Source organism: Choristoneura fumiferana, chromosome 18 (genome assembly GCF_025370935.1).
Source record: "Choristoneura fumiferana chromosome 18, NRCan_CFum_1, whole genome shotgun sequence".
Taxonomy (NCBI): domain Eukaryota; kingdom Metazoa; phylum Arthropoda; class Insecta; order Lepidoptera; family Tortricidae; genus Choristoneura; species Choristoneura fumiferana.
Genome location: NC_133489.1, coordinates 10,705,417 through 10,725,878, shown reverse-complemented (window position 1 = coordinate 10,725,878; position 20,462 = coordinate 10,705,417). Strand labels below are relative to the sequence as shown.

The 20,462-nt window shown below is 34.9% G+C and overlaps 1 protein-coding gene across 3 annotated transcripts in view; it reads right to left on the bottom strand.

The window, feature by feature from the left end:
* Window positions 1-20,462, bottom strand: part of DIP-beta (Dpr-interacting protein beta) — an 88,516-nt gene that overhangs the window by 33,965 nt on the left and 34,089 nt on the right. Inside the window, exons 1-4 of one of the 3 annotated variants that reach the window (XM_074101504.1) lie at window positions 10,565-10,627; window positions 10,151-10,284; window positions 6,082-6,267; window positions 5,804-5,996 (exon numbers count right to left, since the gene is read on the bottom strand). In XM_074101504.1, the coding sequence (XP_073957605.1) occupies window positions 5,804-5,996; window positions 6,082-6,267; window positions 10,151-10,216 (445 nt within the window). In that variant the 5' untranslated portion in view covers window positions 10,217-10,284; window positions 10,565-10,627. Of the gene's footprint in view, window positions 1-5,803; window positions 5,997-6,081; window positions 6,268-10,150; window positions 10,285-10,564; window positions 10,628-20,462 lie in introns of those variants that run through there. The other 2 variants (XM_074101502.1, XM_074101503.1) reach the window with 2 other exon arrangements.

Here is a 20,462-nt window from a genome sequence, read left to right as displayed (position 1 = left end):
AAAGTTTCGCCTGGTACAATAAAAAAAAAAAATTCAATGTTAATTTTAAAATTTATTTATTTTTCCATAGACTTAAAGTGGGGGTGTTTTTTTCTCATCCAACCCTATAGTGTGGGGTACAGTTGGATAGGTCTTTTAAAACCATTAGGGGTTTGCTGAGACGATTTTTCGATTCAGTGATTTGTTTACGAAATATTCAACTTTAAAGTGCAAATTTTCATTAAAATCGAGCGTCCCCCTCTAAAATCTAAACCCGCGGGTGGAAAAAATTGAAAAAAAATCAGGATGGTATAAGTATATCAAACTTACAAGGAAAACTATAACAGTTAAGTTTTCTTGAGAGTTATTAGTAGTTTAAGAGTAAATAGCAGCCTAAGGTATAAAATATAACTAAACTTGGAATATTCCGTACAAAATACGAAATACTTAAAAAAATATTACTTAATTTATTTGTAATGGCTACGGAACCCTATTTCAGGCGTGTACGACACGCTCTTGGCCGGTTTTTCAAATTTTCCCACCCACCGGTTTAGATTTAAGGGGTGGGGGGTAGGGGGGGGAGGCGTTTGATTTTAAGGAAAATTTGCTAAAGTTGAATAATTTGCAAACAAGTCATGAATCGAAATATTGTTTTAGCAACCCCCTAATGGTTTTAAAAGACCTATCCAACGAAACCCCACACAACAAGGTTGGACGAGAAAAAAAAAACACCCCCACTTTACGTATATGGGAGGTATTCTACAAAAAATGTTATTGAATTATCTTATAACACCATTTTGTCGGCATAGTTTACAAATATATTCGTGCAAAATTACAGCTTTCTAGCATTGATAATCCCTGAGCAAAGCCGCGGACGGACAGACAGACAAACATGGCGAAACTATAAGGGTTCCGTTTTGCCATTTTGGCTACGGAACCTTAAAAAAACACCCAACAACCGGATACAAGTCTTGTATTTAGGCTTACTTAGCTTAGATTCTGGCAAAGAAGGTAAAGGTAAACTATAATATGCATACTTAACTTTTTTCTGTTACCTTTTTATTTTTCCTTTTTGTACAATAAAGAGTACAAACAAACATATATTATGCAGATTAATGGCGTTATTATTGATACACAGAGAAACAGATAAGGATTATAACATTTATGAATTATTTCTATCCCAGGTCTCAGAGTTTCCGAAGTCTATGTTGTGCCAACCAAAGTCCATGGGACGATACTTTCGCCGAGTGTCCTCGAATTAAATGAAAAAGCAATATTTTCCCATGGCTCCTTGTTTTCAAGTTACAATTTTAATTAAAAACTTGAAATGTGTCACCCGTCTTCGTAATCATTATGATGTCGATCCATTCAAGTGAAGTAGGTAACTTGTTAAAATTATTATCTCCTCGGACAATAAATTGAGGCTGGTAAGGTTGATAATTTTGAAGTTGATGCTGTTATGGCATTGACATTAAGAAGCCTGCCTTTGTTAGAATAATCGGTAAATCAATACAGTAACTTCGCTTCAAGATTGTGTTTAGTAGTTGCCCTTTGAATTAATGCTAAATAGATACTAGTGATTGGTTTGACGCACGCAGACCAATGCAATGTGATAACAGCTTGAAATACGATGACACTGTTGATTTCGAAATGTGCACTTGGTGAACGAACGAATCCGATTCGCACTTGGCCGGTATTTTTAAGGACAGCTTAAGAACAGGAAACTTTCATGTGCAGCAGTCCTTAAAGACTTTTTTTATTATCAATTGGCTTGATGCTTTTGCTTTGATTTTATATATGCAAGGTAATAATAAATCTAGAAGATATTGTCAATCCGCTCGGAACTCCGTAGACGAAATTGTCAAATAGAAGGATGCTGGAGTTAATTTGCATCCGTCTCGGAGTAAGTTTCCGCCATTCATTCGCTTATCTGAATAATTTGCCGTACAACATGAAACAAATAGGCACGCGACACGCCGTTCCCACCAGAACATGTTTTATGTGAAGCAATAAAGGGCAGATTTTGAATAATACCCCTTTGTTGGTCTACCACTGTTTACTGTCCTCATTATTATTATGCTTTGCTTATTATTCGCTGCTAGAATTCGTTTTGAGGTATCTTTGTATTCATTTAGTAATCTAAGATGAATTTGCAAAAAAAACACATAAAAATGCATTGTTGGTACTGAGTTTTACTTGTGTTTATGTTTTGTTGCGATAGTTACTATTTTAACATTTTAGGTTATCTATTACATTTATTTGGTCGAAAAAATAACAATAAATGTGCGAGTGTTGTACAACAAGTTTTCATTTTATATTCTTAAATAAAGTATTAATGATCAAAGATAAAAAAAAATACAAGTATAGCTAACGTGATTTATCGGTAGGCAGTTCCTTGTGACGTTTAGTGTAACAAATTTGAAAATGCCCGGCGCCATCATTGAAAAACTATATTTCTCGAGTCCGACGTCCCTCGAACTTTCCTCATTGGAATATTCTCTGAAGAAACATAGCCTACGTAATGGATAGCCTGTATTGTTTCACTCCAGATTTATGGAGGTAACTTGTAACGGCTTCTTTAATTAGACTTCTTCACTCAAATTGATGATTGTTATTGATGCCAGTTAATTTGGAATTGGTTAGGGCGAGGTTTCACCTTAATACCTTTTCAATTATTTAGAAAGTTTTTTGGTTTCTGATGAGGGATTGGTTCGGTAATTTGGTGTTAGAATGAAAAGCAGTAACTTATTCACTAAGTTAGGACCGGTATGGACGCAAAGATGAATTGACGTAGCGCACTTTGTCTTAACAGGTTTGTATGGAGCCGCTCGGCTCGCAGTGAAAGTCGTTATGGGTGGTACTGTGTTAGCTTAATGAATTGACTGATGGCAAGCGGAGGCCTGAACTAGAGGGTTAAGTGGGACCTGCTGATTAATCACCTTGACACTAGTTTACAATTGCTTTTACTGCCTTTTACTGTACTGGTATTTTTTGATATACATTATTAGTGTTTACTTAGGCACGATGTTTGCTTAAATTTAAGTGAAGGAGCCATTTGTTTTAATTAAACATTAACTTTCAATTTTGAACACATAAATGTAAAATAAATATGTAATGAAAACAAACTGTCGAAAATGCACGCAAATATTATTTATGAAAACGAGAGTAATTAAAATTGGAACAGTAGCAACATTGGCGGTCTACAATGTTGAATTTGTCAATTCAACAGCCCTTTTAGGTCTTTTGGCTGAGTATAGAGCGAAGTAAGTAATTATTCCCGGACCGTCTCGAGTTAATCCCGTAGGATTAGAAAGGGCGGTGTGAATGGTAATAGGAGTTCGCCGAGGTGCTGTGGCGCGATTTACTACTAAGATTCAATAGTGAATATTTTAAGCTGTGATTTATTCGCTACCCTTTACATTATTAAAAGTTTGGTACTTTAATACGCTATGAGAAAAGCTTTTTACATTTCAAAGCGTAAAACAAATTGACGAAATGAGAATTTTAGGCTCATATTACGAAATTGATAGAACGCGGGGGTGGAAAACATATTCGCCAATTCTAAGCAAAATGTTTAGTAAGAGGGGTTGTCAAAAACTTTAGAGTAACTCTCCGGTTGGTGTGTTAGGGTTTATTATTATGAAGTTTTGGAAAGCTAGCATGACAAACTGTTTCTTGAGTGTCACTATTATGCAGCCCTCTTGTATGGTCTTGTTATACTTGGTTTGGATAGGTATTTAACTAAATGTAATCAATTGGTGTCTTAAATATTGAAATTCCACCATTAAACTATCTAAACATTTGCATTTTTGTATTGAATGAAATACACTAGTCTAATTTGTATTATAATGATACATAAGTAAAATGTTTCAAATCCTTGATTGTACCAAATCCAGCAACCGAAGTTAGTTTACATTTAGTTAATTACCTGAACGATTCAAGTTTAGAAGGAGAAGTTTTGTGCTAACAAATAACACAACATGAGTTACGTGATTTGCAATTTTGAAAAAAAAAAAACTTAAACACAAAACTCAAACTTAAACTGAATTTTACTAAAATGCATGTTTATTTTAAAATCACCAAAACACGATTCAAAGTCAAAGCATTTGGCACGTTTTAGAGTCATTACACACTTAACTATTTATTTATAATCTTTATTTACATTTTATAGTTGGTTGAACTTGGGTATATTATATTATATGTTTTATCCATATCTATGTGGCGACTTTTATTTCTACATTCCATTGGGATCAGGATACAACTACCGCTGCTAAATTGTGAAATCTCAATCTAAAGGAGGACATGATCATGATATTTTTATACGGAAAATCGTCGTTACAATGTGTGTAAATGAAATTCACGAAGTAATTTTTGAGAATTTCTGCTATTATTTAGTAAGATGTTTTTTTTCTTTCACATTACTTTTCATTCCTCTATGACTACATACCATAGAATTGTATTATAGGTAGTTTGTTATTGACAGAAAAAGCTAGTCAATAGCATGCTTAATTGTACTCCATCTTTAATTACATTTAAAATTTTAATCTTGCTCGACTCATTTTGTGCAAATGAACACAAGTTCTGTGAATAAACAAAAAAAATTGAAGTAAGTTAGTATTGCAATTCATAAATTGACAAAGTAGGAGAAATCATATTAAAGTAAAATATTAAATACCTACTCAATATCTTAAATAAGCAATGCAAGTAAATAAAAACGTTTGATTATAGACGTTTCATTAAAGTAAATGAAAATGGTCATGCAAACACTTTCTCAAGTGCTCATGAGACATATCAAAGCAAGTTTTCGATGGGGAGGTAGGTAATAGTATATTACTGCAGAGGGCGGGAAAAGTTATATTTCGTGGATGAGTATGGTTTTGAAGGACGAGGCGTAAGTCCTTCAATAGATACGAATCCACGAAATGACATTCCTGCCGAGGCCTGTATACTGCTTTTCTCCAAATAAAACGAAACCAATATATTTATTCGACACAATATGTTTATAACAATCTACCTACAATCTAAACAAAATTAACACTTTAAGGGGCTGTTTCACCATCCATTGATTAGTGTTAACTGACGTTTAAATATGATGCCGTCGCCACGGCTATTCGAAAAAAAAAACAAATAGAGACGGCATCACATTTAACCGTCAGTTAACACTAATCAATGGAAGGTGGAACAGCCCCTAATTGTAATAAAAATAAACCTTACTGATAAAAGATGCTACGTTACGAGTTAGGAATTTTAATTTAATGTTATAGAAACATTGTTTAATTGCATAATTATTTTATTTACTACGAAAAAGTAGAAAATTATTAATTTACTCGGTCATGAATCTATGGTATTTCTAATCGTAATTATATCGCAGTAACATTCATACGTATCGCTTCCTTTGAGCACTTAATCACGAAGGTACTTTGAAAATTTTTTTTCGTTGTCGTTTGCGGAGTAAAAGTGAAAAAGGGAAACTTTGTTAACAGGTTTTTCAGTACTGCTGAGAAAGCAGCAATTTGTTTGAATTGGTTTGTAAAGAAAAGTATGTGTAAGTAGATCTAGGTAAGATATTCCTTCACCAAACATTGTGCAAACTGAGTATTCAGTGTTTTGTTTAAGAGTCCTTACTTTACGCTTATTGACCTCTCGAACTAAGCAAAATTTATGTCTGGCTATGAGACAGCGGATTGAATTCGTAATAACTTCCACGACTCAGATATCTACAAATATTATACTCGTGATGCTACCTTTTGCTTTGATTGCTCCTCGTGGGAAATTAAATCCAATTATATTGCAATATATAAAAACTAAGTATTTAAAAAAATACCTTTCGTCTTTCCCTGTGGTCCTCCTCTAGAAATTAAATCTCCACCATCCTCCCTGCGCCATAGAATCTTTGGTGGCGGAAATCCTCTGGCCTTGCAGACTAGCTTTGCTGACCCACCCTCGGGAACCATCATATCACCCGACGTCTCTTCATAATTTATATCCGGCGGTATCACTACCTCCAGCCATGCTGTCTAATAAAATTACAATGAATGATAAGTAAATAATTGTATATAGTATGTAAATTTTGACAAACGTAATCAAATTCAAAGAAATTACCTGCATTTTCATTGGATCAGTATTAACTTGGCACATGTATTGTCCTCTATCTTCTCTCTTAACACCTCTAATGTTGAGTGTCCACGTGTTGTAATCATTGTGCGTGACACTTAATCTTGCATTATTCGTAATAACGTGTTCATGGATTGCTAGAATCGCCTTCGTATCCGCCTTAATCCATGCGACCTAATCCACCAAAGCCAGCCAGGAATCCAAACGTTTCCGAGGAGTGCATAAAATGTAAAGAAGATTGTAAGTACCAAGAGTTAAGGGAGCACGAAGTGAATTGAAAGCCACGTTTCCATTCTATTTTATTTCGATTACCCCACGGCTTTAGCCGCAATAAAAATACAAGCAATGAAGACTTTCAGAGGGAGCGACTCTAATTACAAGCGAATAGTTCCCAAGAGGTAGTCACGACAACGATCCTCCGGCACCAACACTATCTTGTTGCGAGCACCGCGCAAAATACTCTCGGAATTTTTAATTACATTTTCGTCTGGTGGCCGCTATGAGGCTGCGAGCTGCGGGCGCGCTGTGAAAACGCCCCTCGTTTCACCCACTTTACCAAAAGCGTCGACATCGCAATAGAAGCTAATTTCCTGCATAGCGCTTGGCAAAAAAACGAACGATTGTCCACAGAAATATGGCATTTAGGGTATTTCGCTAACGTTACGAACTTTAACTATAACACTTTCAAGTGTTATTAAACTGCGACAATACGCTGCTCCCTGAGAATAAAGTGATAATCGCTATTGTCATGGTTTTGATTTTATGCCACATTTGAAATCAGTAAATGCCAAAACTCCATGTACAATTATATTTTTAATTCTTATACTGTTACATACCGAAATCCAAAACTATACAATTAGTCGTACAATAAAATGATAAAATAATCATACTTATACAATACTTGTTCTAAAACATAAACAAAGATGATGAATTAAGTATTTCTACTGAATTCTTGTTGTTCACAAATATATTCAAAAAATAGTTCGAAAAAAAATCACGTTATATAACAGTTATCATTTTGTTCCCCGGGCCAGCGAATATTGCATTAAGGACATAGTTTAGTATTTAAACAACTTTCAAAAACACTTATTATGTTGGATAAACTCAGAATCAAAAATTTGTATATTTGAACCTTAAAACTACTTACTATTAAATTGAAGATACGTGATAGAATGTGCAAGAAGAAAAGGTGCTATTTAACAGACTAATCTTCGTGACCAACTTCATTGAAAGTGCTTGTGCATTAACACTAATTCGTGAAACAATTCTAAAAGGTGCCTACAATTAAAATTAACTCTATTCAACAAAATACGAACAAAGAAAACGAAAGCATTACAACAAACACTGCTGTAATGTTTACATTCAAAACCTAATTACAAAGTCTAACAATCCTTTAATTGTTTTATGAATTTCACTAAGTTTGTTCTTTGTTTGATTTGAATTATCCAGTTAATTAATTAAAAGATTGTTCTGTTGCACTTTGAAATTACGGTTTGAACATCATAATTTGTAAGACTCGATACGAGCCGACTGAATAGCTTTTTAATGAGTTGAAAATTTGCTAGAAAAGCAGTTATTGAATCGTTTCGTATCATTACAGAAAATAATAATTTTACCACTTCCAGACCTTGAAATCCATCCATACCAGCGGTGCATATCTAAATTTAGTGTAAATTTTCTTTTTATTGTGTACTAAAAAATTAAAAAAATAACTGTGCCATTATTCATTGGTCATGCCCTGAGCTCATGCCAATCGATGAGTTTATGTATGTACCTAAAGGATGTCCAATCGTATGCACAAACGATCTGAATACAAGTAGAAACGTGTGTCTTGTGAGTAGTATTTACGAGTAAGTACTTACAGAGAGGCTTGACGGGTAATTTATTGATAAAGGGTATCGGGAGGATGACGTAAGGAAACTCATGGTTGGTTTATCCGATCCCTGGTAGGTAGTCTATTCTTGACTCAAACGCTCGTGATTATAAAACGTACGACGTATACATTTTTTTTATATATATACATTAAGTTTTGCTCGTTCAATTTCAATATTATAGGCGTAAATAGTGAATTTTAGAGTTCTGATTTCAAAATGTCTCCAAATTAAGTCTCCGTTGTCTATTTGTCCGTCTGCCACAGAAATTCGTAACCGTAAAATGAAATGACAAGTGGTATCCATACAAGCAACTTGTTTTTTTTCGATACGTTATTTTTTTAGTAATGCGGAAATAAAGAACCCTCTTTGTACAGATCCGACTTGCTTTTGGCCAGTTTTTGTGAAATATACTAAATGGGCCATTAAGTTTTAACTAAATGAGATTGCGTTAGAATATCTACTGCATCGAGAATAGGTCAGGCACCCGTACAATTTGAGGGAGCTCTCGAAATGATTGAGCTGGGACCTTTGTGGTTGTACTCGTATCAATTTTAATTTCCTAAAGTGACTATTTTAGTAAATCCAATAGATTAATGAATTACGGGAAAATGCAGCGCATTATTTACATTTAGACTAGTCCTTGAATATAAATCCAGAGAGAAGTACTGTGTAGTGTAGGTACGTGAATTTAGTAGTTTTCCAAACGTTAACGAAACCTAATATTTGTGATAAAATAATTAAATGTGCAAAGGAACTCATAGCATGCTCCCATACGTGTTTTGTATAAACATCAGATTGTGCAAGTTCCTAAAAACCCAAGAATACAGTTTCATCAACGATATTTTAATGTTAACATACTCGTCGAACCAGCTTTATTATTTTCTAATCTTTGGCAAAATTAAGTAAAGAGAACTATGAAAACGGTCAATGAGAAGTTACGTTTCAGCTGGACGATAACTTAGTACACCAATAACGGTAAACTGTGATTACAATTTCTTTAGTGTTTCAACTGAAACATACGCTGCGACTTTCCAATCGAATGTTTCTAAATCACAAAAGTTAAAATTCCGAATACAAGTGCAGGAACTGCAATGTTGCTGTCACTCTCGAGTCGAAAGTTTAAAATTTGCTTTTGCCGTATTCTTGGGTTTTAGTTTTACTGCGATTGTTAAGTGTCTAGTGCAAGTGGTGCTTGTTGTGTTCTAACTCTAAGCTATTTCGGACAAACTTACAATTTATTGTGCAATTACAGTCCCAGTGTTACTCTATTCTAAGATAGAGATAGGTTCTATATAGTAGTGCGAGTAGATTGTAAGCTTTGACAGAGGCCGGGCTTGAAAAAACTAAGCTGAAAATATTCATGGTAGATTGTAAATAATATTACTTTCGTTAGATCAATTATACAAAACTTAAAATAATGTAAATTTTGTTTTCTGTATTAAATCCGGACTCTATCCAACTTTACTAAGTGCTGGCTGAAGAAGTGCATAGAAGGTAGTGTGCTTTAGAAGTGTGCAAGAAGTGTGGGAGTTGGTGCAAAAGTCTATTTGGTGAGATCCATAATCTAATCGATAAATGTTCTACTAGGTACTTAAAATAATTTATGAAAGAGACAATGAATCTGATATTGACTTGTAGTTATTGTTGCTATGATTAAAACGAGGCACACGAAATTTAATCCAACGCTAGCTCTGCTCAGAAAAATCGCTCAACAAATTTTATAAGGCATAGGCCAAAAAGTGCAAATTGAATACAAATATGTAGGTAAACTATTCAAGCGACTAAATATTTTCCCAATTCGTTAAATAGGTAAATAGCTTTACTATCTTTTTTGAAAATGTTGTACTTTGTAATCCTATGGTTTTGAAATCAGGTATTTGCGAAGTAAAACATTTTTGGACACTACTTTGGAGCTTGGACCTATCGAAAAAAAAATCACTTATCGTGTTTTTTGATTATTATTCATCTAGAACGCGAATATTTGATGAAAAATAACATATTACAATTTTATTTATATACTTTACTTATCTCACTCACAATATTGAAAGAAAATTAGCAAAATCTAATGCCTCGTCTTAATTAGACGACTAGGTACATTATTATAGATCTCAAACCAAAAGGTGCTCAGTGACGGTGCTCCTCTATTCAAGTGGCTAGCTGGAATGAGTCAGTTTGATACACACCCTGGCAGTGGCGGAGTCGCCACTCACCCTATAACCACCGAGGTTATTCACGACGCAGGTGAACATCGCGTCCCGACCCTGGGCGATGGTCACGTTCTCCAGTGGATACAAGAAGTCCGGTTCCAGACCTAAAGCTGAAACAAAATAGCATACTTTAGGTAAGTACACATTCTGTCAATATACAAGGCAGCATTGTTTGCGTTAGCAAAATCTAAACACTACTCTTACTGTAAAAGTTTTGCATCGGAAATTAGATTTGAAATGTAATCACGCCTTTAATGCGGTAGTATTTGAATATCGATCAATGTACGAGTATGGAAACATAAGATTACCACAGTAAAAAATTACAGGGGTGTTCGTAACATCACCTTGTATAATAAAATAATTGAACAGCCCACAGAAACGAATATTTACCTACACAATGTTGCACTTCGAAAATACACTACGTCAAAATGTGGAGATATGTGCGTCGCCTACTCGTTTACTCAGACAAAACCACACTGACGAAGATGCTGAAAATATAAATGTTGATGACATACCTATATTGTCGGGAAAACAAGTTGCAGGAGCTATTTAATATCATGTCATGCAGCTGTTGGCACAACTCAATAAAGAAACATCTTTGAGACATCTTGAGAAAATCAAAGTTGATCTAAGCAAGCTTAGTGTCAACTTCATTAATTATAAGACCTATGTACTGTATAACTTGAATGATAATGAAATAGCGGTGAGCCTAAAAGAGTCTAAAATTGCCAAAATTGATACCGTTAAGCTCAACTGTTATTTCGTGGTATCATTTATGGGAGCACTAAGCCTAGTTTAATTTGTTATGCATAATGTATTTTAGTAACTAATCTTTTAGTAGAGGACACGTTGAAGATTGACCTTCACCTAGAGCCATGTTAACAAGATTAAAATGAAATGTACGAAATAATCGTAAATAGAACAATTCAGCCAGTCAGCTTGCAAATACATAAATTTAGATAGCAAGTCTGTCAATAGTCCATAACTATATTAAATGCTTATGATACATAATGACCCACGTCGTACCGTTTCGTCATAATGGTCATCCATGCGAGTATGTAAGGTTATTTAACCAACAAATTTTGGAATAGGTTTGAACTCCCACGGGCTTATTATCCAAGTTCAATTGCGCAAATCACTTATCAGTATTTGCACCACTGCTGGTTTATTTAATCAATTAGTAAAATATAATCGCTATAGATTGGTTTCTGAAATAGAATCATTGTAGAATCGTTTCGGGTCGTTGATGCGCAACTGATTTAGTCAACGATATCATCATTTGCGTAAATACATAAATTGTATGACTGAACGCCACTTGCCTGTAATGCTGGCGAGGTGTGCCATGAATTATTAATGAGATGGTGAGGCATTCTCTGAAAAGTTGTAGGCGATAGTAGAAAGATGTAGCCAAAAATCACTATAAGGCTGTAATTTAATAAGATCTTAATAACAAAAATGCATCGGTTCAGTGTTTTAGACGTGATGAAGTAACAAACAAACAAACAAATAAACAAACAGACTTGCAAACTTCCGCATTTATAAATATTAGTGAGATTATACCTAAAATGCTTGCAAGATTTGATGCAAACAGACAAACACAAATGATGTGTGGTAGAGTTAAATATGAGCTGTAAAAATAGAAGAAAAATAATATGTACAATTTTCCCGCATTTCGCATTTTCGAATATAGAAGCCATGACCATGAGTACCATGACTGATGATATGAATGATAGTTGAGAAAGATGGTACCACGCACCAGTAAGTATTGGTGTATCAAGATGAAGAAGGTGGTCCAATGGGTAGGACACTTGACGCGTGTAGCCAGATGTGGTTTCGATTTCCGTTCAGCGTTTCTTTAAAAAAATCTTAGATTTCGTTAGGCTGTAATTAATTGTATCGGTTACATATCGTCGCTTTCGCAAGGTTCCTTGCACTTCTTTCTTCGAGATTCAGTCTATACGTGCGGCATGCGTATCGTGAATGGGCCGAAGACGGTGTCGCCCGGCTTATTGAACCGGTAAGTGATTTTTGCTCCCGACGTCTCCGATATAGCATCCTGCCGTTAGCGATTTGCATAAATGGCGAGAACCAGACCAGCAACTTTGGCGACGAACCGACTATATTTTCCGGTAAGCAGTCGATTTTATTTTGTTTTCACTGCCTCAATAGGTAAATGATATTTTTAGAATATGAGTTTTTAACTACGCTTTTACATTGCCTGATGGTGTTTTTATTAAAATGACAATATCCTACCAAGAAAAATGTTTTGTGTTTCAACTAAAAGCTGCAAAATAAAGTACTTATACTCAAAAGAAAAACAAAGATTATAAAAATAGTGCTCAATTCGTGACAGTCGAGTAACAAGACAAAAGTTTGTATTCATTTTTGCTCAATCTTTATTTTAATCTTTTAACCTTCACGAAAACCAAACCTAAAAAATGAGTTATTCACGTAAAAATATCTTGCAAAGTGCCACCTACATAATGTCCTGTAAATTGGGTGAGTGTAGGTTGCCAGCGAATGGATAGCTCGAGGCGTCAATATTCTACGTGACCAGTTCCCTGTGTCGCGTACGGAAACATGTGTCGGAAGTGAGGACTATCTATTTGCCCATAGAATGGCGATCACGCTACTGAATTGTTTGTGTGGAGCTCTACGCGTCAGGCAGGTAACTCGATCGCATCTACATTCATAGCTTGATATATTGGTTTTGGTAATAGCGACGATTGTTCGGAAAAATATAATTAAATATAAAAAATATAATCCAGCGAAAACAAAAAAAAAAACGTTTTAGTTTCTCAGTTAAATTATTAGAAAATATTGGACACGTATTTTTTTTTGTCAGTGAAACAAAAAATTACAAAAATGAAGTGCTTCAGTTTGAAAGAGGGGGTTCGTGACGTCACGCCTTGCGACATTTTTTGAGCACGGCCACTCCCAAACGCGGAACTTTACCAGGCTCATTTTTGGTTTGATTGATGAAATAAAAATAAGCGTCCAATATTTTCGGCTAATTTAACTGTCCTGTTTTGTAATGAAAATCGTTCAAAACTTCATCATCTTCATCATCATCAGCCGGAAGACGTCCACTGCTGAACAAAGGCCTCCTGCTTAGAAAGCCACAATGAACGACAACTCGCCACTTGCATTCACCGCATGACAAATCAAATCAAATTAAATCATTTATTTTTGCTAAAATATGCACAAACCATAATAAGCGATATGTGATGGTTATAACAAACCGTAAAGGGAATTTGCGATGACGAAGTATTTAAAAAAACTTACTTAATTATCATTGCACAAAATACACAATCAAACTCTTTTCGGCTTGAAGACTTTAAACAACAAATAACGTTTCAGGAAACGAACAAAAAGAGAGAATGGAACTTTCGCTCGTCGATTGGCTGCACAAGCATCCACACCGAAATGGTTCGTAGAATAAAAATAAATTGTAAATACAATTCGCTCCAGCTGTAGATGCATCGCTACAGTTGTGTGGCTAGCCGAACCGGTCAATTGAAACAGAAGTGCAAATGTCGCCAGGAACTTAATATACTTAGAAATACAGTAGGCAATTTGAAAAATTGCTGCCACCGCATTGTGCTTACAATTACCTACACACATATATTTTTACAACACATTCATTTTTAATTCATTTACTTATTTATGTGCAGTGAGATTTCCGGAACTCATAAAAAGGTTATGAAGGTTATGCTTGTGTGAGGCACAGGGTACCTCAAGCAGAAAAAAATGTCAAGTGCGAGTCACAAGCTTGATAGCAGAAATAAAAAAATGTTTTAAATTTTTTGATGAACTAACTTTTTTTTTTTTTTTTTTTTTTTTTTTTACTAACATGTTGTATTGGATCATTATCTGATATAATAAACATTCTATTATATTCAATTTTTTTTTAGATTTTGTCTTTTATTATTGGTTGCTATAAGGGCGTCCGTTGCGTTAGCGGGTGCATGGCGCTAGCGCCCGCGTGGCGTGCTGTGCAAGTTGCGGAAAGTTTTCAGAATGTTGGAAAAGTTCTTAGAAATTTCTGAAAATTTTCACAAGAAATCTGGGAAATTTAAATTTAGGAAACGAACAGTTTCTTAGTATTTTTTATTTCAACTCCAAATTTGTTACTTTTACGGTCATCCCGTGAAATAATAATAAAATCATAATAAATTACACCTTTGGCCTCATCTGCACTTAACATTAGGCGAGATAGAAACGAATTTCTAGGGCAACTGTAAGTACCCTATAGGTTTTTCGGTAATGGCAATTTGTATGAAAACACCTATTTTAATGACTATGTTTATTCATTGCGTTGACTTAGAAGTTTAATGTTTTCTCTGCTAAAATTAAGGATTAACAGACTTGAGTATTTGATATTAACTTCAGCTTGATACCTACCTCAATTTGTTTCTAAGAAAAAAGGTTTGACAGACGGACAAACAGACAGACGGACAAGAAAGAAAAAAAAACTGATCCCAGAAGGGTTTTCCGTTTTGAGGTATGGAACCTGAAAATATCAAAGCCTAACCCAAATAGACCACAAAATTTAATCTGGATAAAGTAGGTCCTCGTGTGTATATTATTAATCACTAGCCGTTACCCGCGACTCCATCCGCGTAGTATTCATTATTCACTATTCCGCGGGAACTATGCAATTTTACGGGATAAAAACTATCCCAACTATCTGTATACCGAATTTCATCTAAATCGGTCAGCGGTTTAGACGTGATTGAGTAACAAGCATCCAAACATCTTCACAAACTTTCACATTTATAATATTAGTAAGATAAGATAAGATATATGCTCGATTTCTCAGTGTTCTAGATTTTAATAGTTACATAAATATTCTGATCGGAACTCGAAGTTCTACTGTATGTTATCTCAGTTAAGCATTTTCCGAGCAGCATTGGCAATACACACGTCCTCCAACCTATATTGGGAGGGTTCACAGTGCATATCGAAGCTTGTTTTTGCTGAAGAAAATAGTGCTCCTTTTACCGATTTCTAACTCGACCAGACGGTTCTATTACGAGTATACCTATGTTTTTTTTACTAGATATTTTTGCGCGTAGAATTCAGCTTGGGGTACGAGTAGTTAGGGACTAATAAGTTTTTTCTATGCAATATGATACTATATACTACTATACCTACGTGTAATTATTTATTAGTCCATTTTTAATTTTGATGATATAATTTTGAAAATGAGTAACTATATGATATTTATTTCTTGTCGATCAAATCGTCATTACATTAGTGCAGAAAAAATGGGATGTTGGTATTGAAATGGCACGAGTATGGTAGTTAATAAACTTGTACTAAACATTCAGTAAGCAAAGCTGTTTCATGGAGTGTGTAAGCAAAGGTTTTGAAAGAATATTTAAACAAAAAGTAAAACCGACTCTAAAAAAATAACATTAAATGGAACCGACTACAAAACCTTTGAAAATATTTTTCTAGGCACCTACTAGCTCGAAGTCGGTGTCTCAGCATGAGCCAGCAGGAGTGGAACAATAGTTGTCTACCTCACCTACATACTATGGGTTTCAATCCCTCCTGCTGGGTCGTGCTGAGTCACCGACTTCAAGCTAGTACGTACCTAGAAAAATATTTTCAAGGGTTTTGTAATCGGCTCCATTTTTTGTTATTTGAGTCGGTTTTAATTTTTTGTTAAAATTTTCTATATTTCTCACATTTTAGTGATTCGTAACCAAAGTACATCTCACAACGATTCCATTAAACCCAAACACGGCTTAGTTACGTTGTTTTTTAACAGAGTTCCGTTGCCTACTTTCCGGCTTCAGCATCAGATTAGTTCGAAAGAATCATTAACTTAAATCTTCTTCTTAGTCGCTTTTCTAGGTATATGAATCATGATCGTTTATAAAGGGTGTGGTCTGTAATACGAGCATAAATTAAAACATAGATCGTCCTCGTCAATCTGGACAATATTTAATTCAGCGACTTTTAAAAATAATGAAGTCAATCAATGTACGCCATCCTAGAACACAACTGACGTCGCCTGTCACGCTACAAACATCAAGCATTTTGCTTTACATTGCTTCTTGGAATAAACTTAAAAGTGTAATAACACTTATAAAACTAATAATTTTTAAAAGTCGCTGAACTAATGTTGTTCAGTTTGACGAGTATGATCTAGTTTTAATTATTTTGCTCATATTACAGGTCACACTCGGTAGACGAGCGAGCATTACCTAGCTTTGACGAGTTCCATTGGTCATCTACGGTCTTCTTCATCAGTTCCAGTTTACGAAATGATTCTTTCTGAATGTAAACTTATTCTAAAAATGCCAAATCGCCAGGTGTGCCTATGAGGTTTGCCCCCCCTAAATCCCATCATCAGATCTTGACTTGGTTTCAACGCAGCATAGAGACACCAATTCGCTGAAAAACAAGATAATCGACACGATTTTCAATGTCTTTTCATGAAGCCCAAGGTCGCATTTAATCCGTGCCGATACTGACCTCATACTTGTTAAGCGATTAAATATTCACTGTGAGAAGCAAGCCGCTTGCCCAGGATAGTCATTTCTAAACTGAGTGATTTGATGAGCAGCAGCCACAGTTTACCACCACTAGTTACCGGATTGCGCACTTCTTTAAAAAAATTTTGCAGCGGTGTAGCGCCGAAGATCAGATATAGGGCCGTTAGCGGCGGCTTCATTTGCAATTTGGTCCAGTGATTCCGTTCGGCCTCTCACAGAAAAATCCGCTAAAAAGTGAATTATGTTACTGATTTTACCAAAAGCCCACTTCAAAGGTTTTTTAAATGCTCATGTTACGTTTTATGGCTCCTTTGTGTGCCACAGAAATATATTCAATAAAATTTAAGGTTCATTTGAACGGGCATAAACAATGCCCATTATTAAAAAAAAATTATTATGGACAAAAACCTAATACACTTAACCTTCTTTTCACGAAAGTGCGAGACAGTTTAAATGTACAGTGCGTTTTCTTTAAAAAAAAACCGATGTGTATGTATAACCGAGAGTAGGGAGTTTATTTATTGATACAAATGTTATATATAAATACATACAAAGTTGATTATTTACATTAAATACTACCTTGAACTAAGTTAAAATTAATTAGAGTTAATTAGGAAAGTATTATTTCATTATAGAAGAAGCTTAACAAAAGGCTTATTTGTGTTAAGATGTTTTGATTTGACTGCACGAATATATCTTAATTTTCATAAAGGAATGGAATTTATTGTCACTGTTAAATATAAGAGAAGGTTTGCTGGCCGCGCTTATTTATTTTTGGCATATAACTGTATTTATAAAAAATAAGCGCTCGCAGCCGATACCCTTTATAGCTTCCGCACCGACGTATTTAATTTAATTTGTGCAGATAGCTGTACTTTTAAATTTGGGCGAAATTTTGGTTTCGTTGTCCTCTATTATTATACGAAAAGTATGAAAAGAATCAAGAAATTACCTAATTTATTAAAAGAAAGTTTTTTCCTGTGTTACAAAAAATATTGTTACATTAAAATTAGTAATTATAAGAAAAGTAACATAAAAAATATACCGTTTTGGCATAGTTGATTCTGATATGTAATATTATTGCTTAGTAGTTGGCGAGTTTATAGAAAATTAGCTTTTTGTGTGATAGGTAGGCTACAGCTTATCTATATGTCCATTTGAAATGAAAGACATGCTACGTTTGTATGGAGAATCAAAGACTTCTCTTAATACCTATAAAAACTAGTTCTGTTTCCGGCAATTTAGAATCTGAAATAGCTATTCTTGCTTTTGACTTGGCTGTTGTTCAACACAATAATCGCGTAAACAGCGGAAAACTCGAACAGTGTATGTGGTAGGTGTGACTACACATCCTTTGGTTTATGGTCGTCCGTTCCAATCAAAGGTTATCTAGCCAACGACTTCACTGACTACGGACAGCAAAACATTGTTTAGCGTGAGATTATGAATAAAATAACGCGAAGACATTTGCGAAGCGTGCAATTTAGTTTATTTTTGGTAGGACATAGACAACTTAAAGATTTTCCAATTCTCTGCATCTTTAGCAAAAGATAAGAAATAAACAAACAAAGAAAACCCATTGTCTCTTTTATTACTTGGCAATTGTTCCTGCGAGGTTTAATTGCGAACAAATCGCTGTCAAATTATACACTTCTACGAGTTCACTGTACTTTTTATTTTAGTCGAACCCAAGGCAAAAGTTAAATCTAATTTAGTCCTACGTAACTATATAAAATATTTTGTAGATGTTTTTGAAGTCGCTACGGACAAGTTAGCCGAACGGCGCGATTCGACCCGGGCGTAGTTCGCGTCACTAGAGTCGCACTCCGGATTTGTTTGTTCCAACTAGTTAAATGTTGGTCCAAACTTTATTTCGGATGTCAAACTCCAAGTCTTCGAGATGTTGTAGCCTTGTTATTGTTGTTTGAGTCTATTTAAGATAGTTTTCAAGGAAGGGAGCACGTTTAGCGCCTATCGTCGTTTAAAGTAATTCGCTTTTATTTTCAAGATTAATGAAGAATGGAATCGCTTACATAGAGATTTAAATCAAGCACAGCAATTATGAAACAATCTCAAAGATAACCAAGAATTCTGGTAACCGTTTCGAGAAAGCTTACTCAGAGTAAGGAAATACTTGTACAACATTGTTTCTAAATTAAAACAATCTTATAATTGCACATTCTCCAACTCCATTGATGCAGCATATCTTGCGAGCGGCGAGGGGTGCAGGCTCGTAGGGGGGAGGGCAAGATGGCTCAGGGTAAGTTTTGAGGCGAAGTTAAGCCGATTAAGTGTCATTTCCGGCACGGAACTAGCACTGTTCATTAAATATTTCGAGCGACTTAATTGCCGAGGTTGGTCGTCTGCTCAGTTTCGTAATGTGAATAAACTTTTCACCTTTATTCCCTCGTACTTACCCGCGCATTGTAGAAACCAAAAGTAATCGTGATCAATACTTACACTCATAATATATTACGGATTCAGAGGAGCTTTATTTGGAAATTTAAAATCTAAGTAACGTCGTTTACAATTATCCGAAACTTCATGATCAGTCAGTGTTTTCCCACAAATCGAACAGAATAAAATGTTTTGTTTTGATAAGCAATTAAAGTACGATTCGTGCGTACACAAAGTCATTTAACAGTCAAAGTTAGACGCAGACGTTAGCTAGTTCTCAGTTGTAAACGAATTCCTTACATTTTGTACAGCATAATGTTAAAACGAATTGAATAAAAACGTTTCGAAGTAAGAGTGGTATCAAGTGTACCTTTAAATTTTATAATATTGTCAATTTCAACACAATTTAATAAGTATGATATTTAATTATTCATAGTTGCGTGTGTGTGTGACAATGTGTTAAAGTGAATTAAGTAAAAACTACCCATTTCTAAGTAATAAAAATTAAGTGTGTTTGTTTGCATCGCAAGTTGTTCCATCTACGTGATTTGTGTTTGTTACATGTTTGCCGATATCAACCAATTTGCGAGCGATTATTGAATTATCTGAATTATTGGTTATGACCTGTTATGAAAGAAGATTATTTTTATTTGACGAAATAGCTTTGAATAGAAATTCTTGATTTCAGTCGAGGTGGTACAGAACCAGTAATATAAACTTAGCGTCGGTAACAACTATCTATGTTGTGCGTTCGCATTTTAGTAGGCATGTTGGTATTAGCTACTAATGACGATCTTATGAAGTAAACAATCACGTATACTAAGAGAACAAGAGTTTCCTTTTGAATATTTCTATTGATTCTGTTATGTTAACATAATTAATTATAGATCATAATAATATATTATTGTTATCATCTCGCATCCCGTCCGTGCACTCGAAAATAATACCTGACTAAAAAAAATGTTTTTGTTAACTTGACTCGTCAATGATTGTGAAACCTGTTCTGTTCAGAAAAGGAATGGTCATTCCGTAGGTACATCTACGTGTAGGTGACTATCTATGTAGTGGGTATCTCTGTGTATGGCGATCGGTCCAGCGGCTCACTTTTTCAATATCCCGGACCTAATGGCCGCCAGATGGCAAGTTGGGTAAAGTGATGCTATCAAAAAGCGATAGGCTGCGGTTTCGCCGGTTATCGGGGCACTTTGCGCTCCCACCGTGACATGGGTTGACTTATACAGCGTGTACACGAATTTACACGATCCGATTCTGATATTTTAGTGTTTTCATATTAAGTTACGAGTAAGTAATAATGTTACGATTGAGTCAAGGGTTCGTAGTGAATAATATAATGTCAAACAAACATGATCTTAATACAAGTA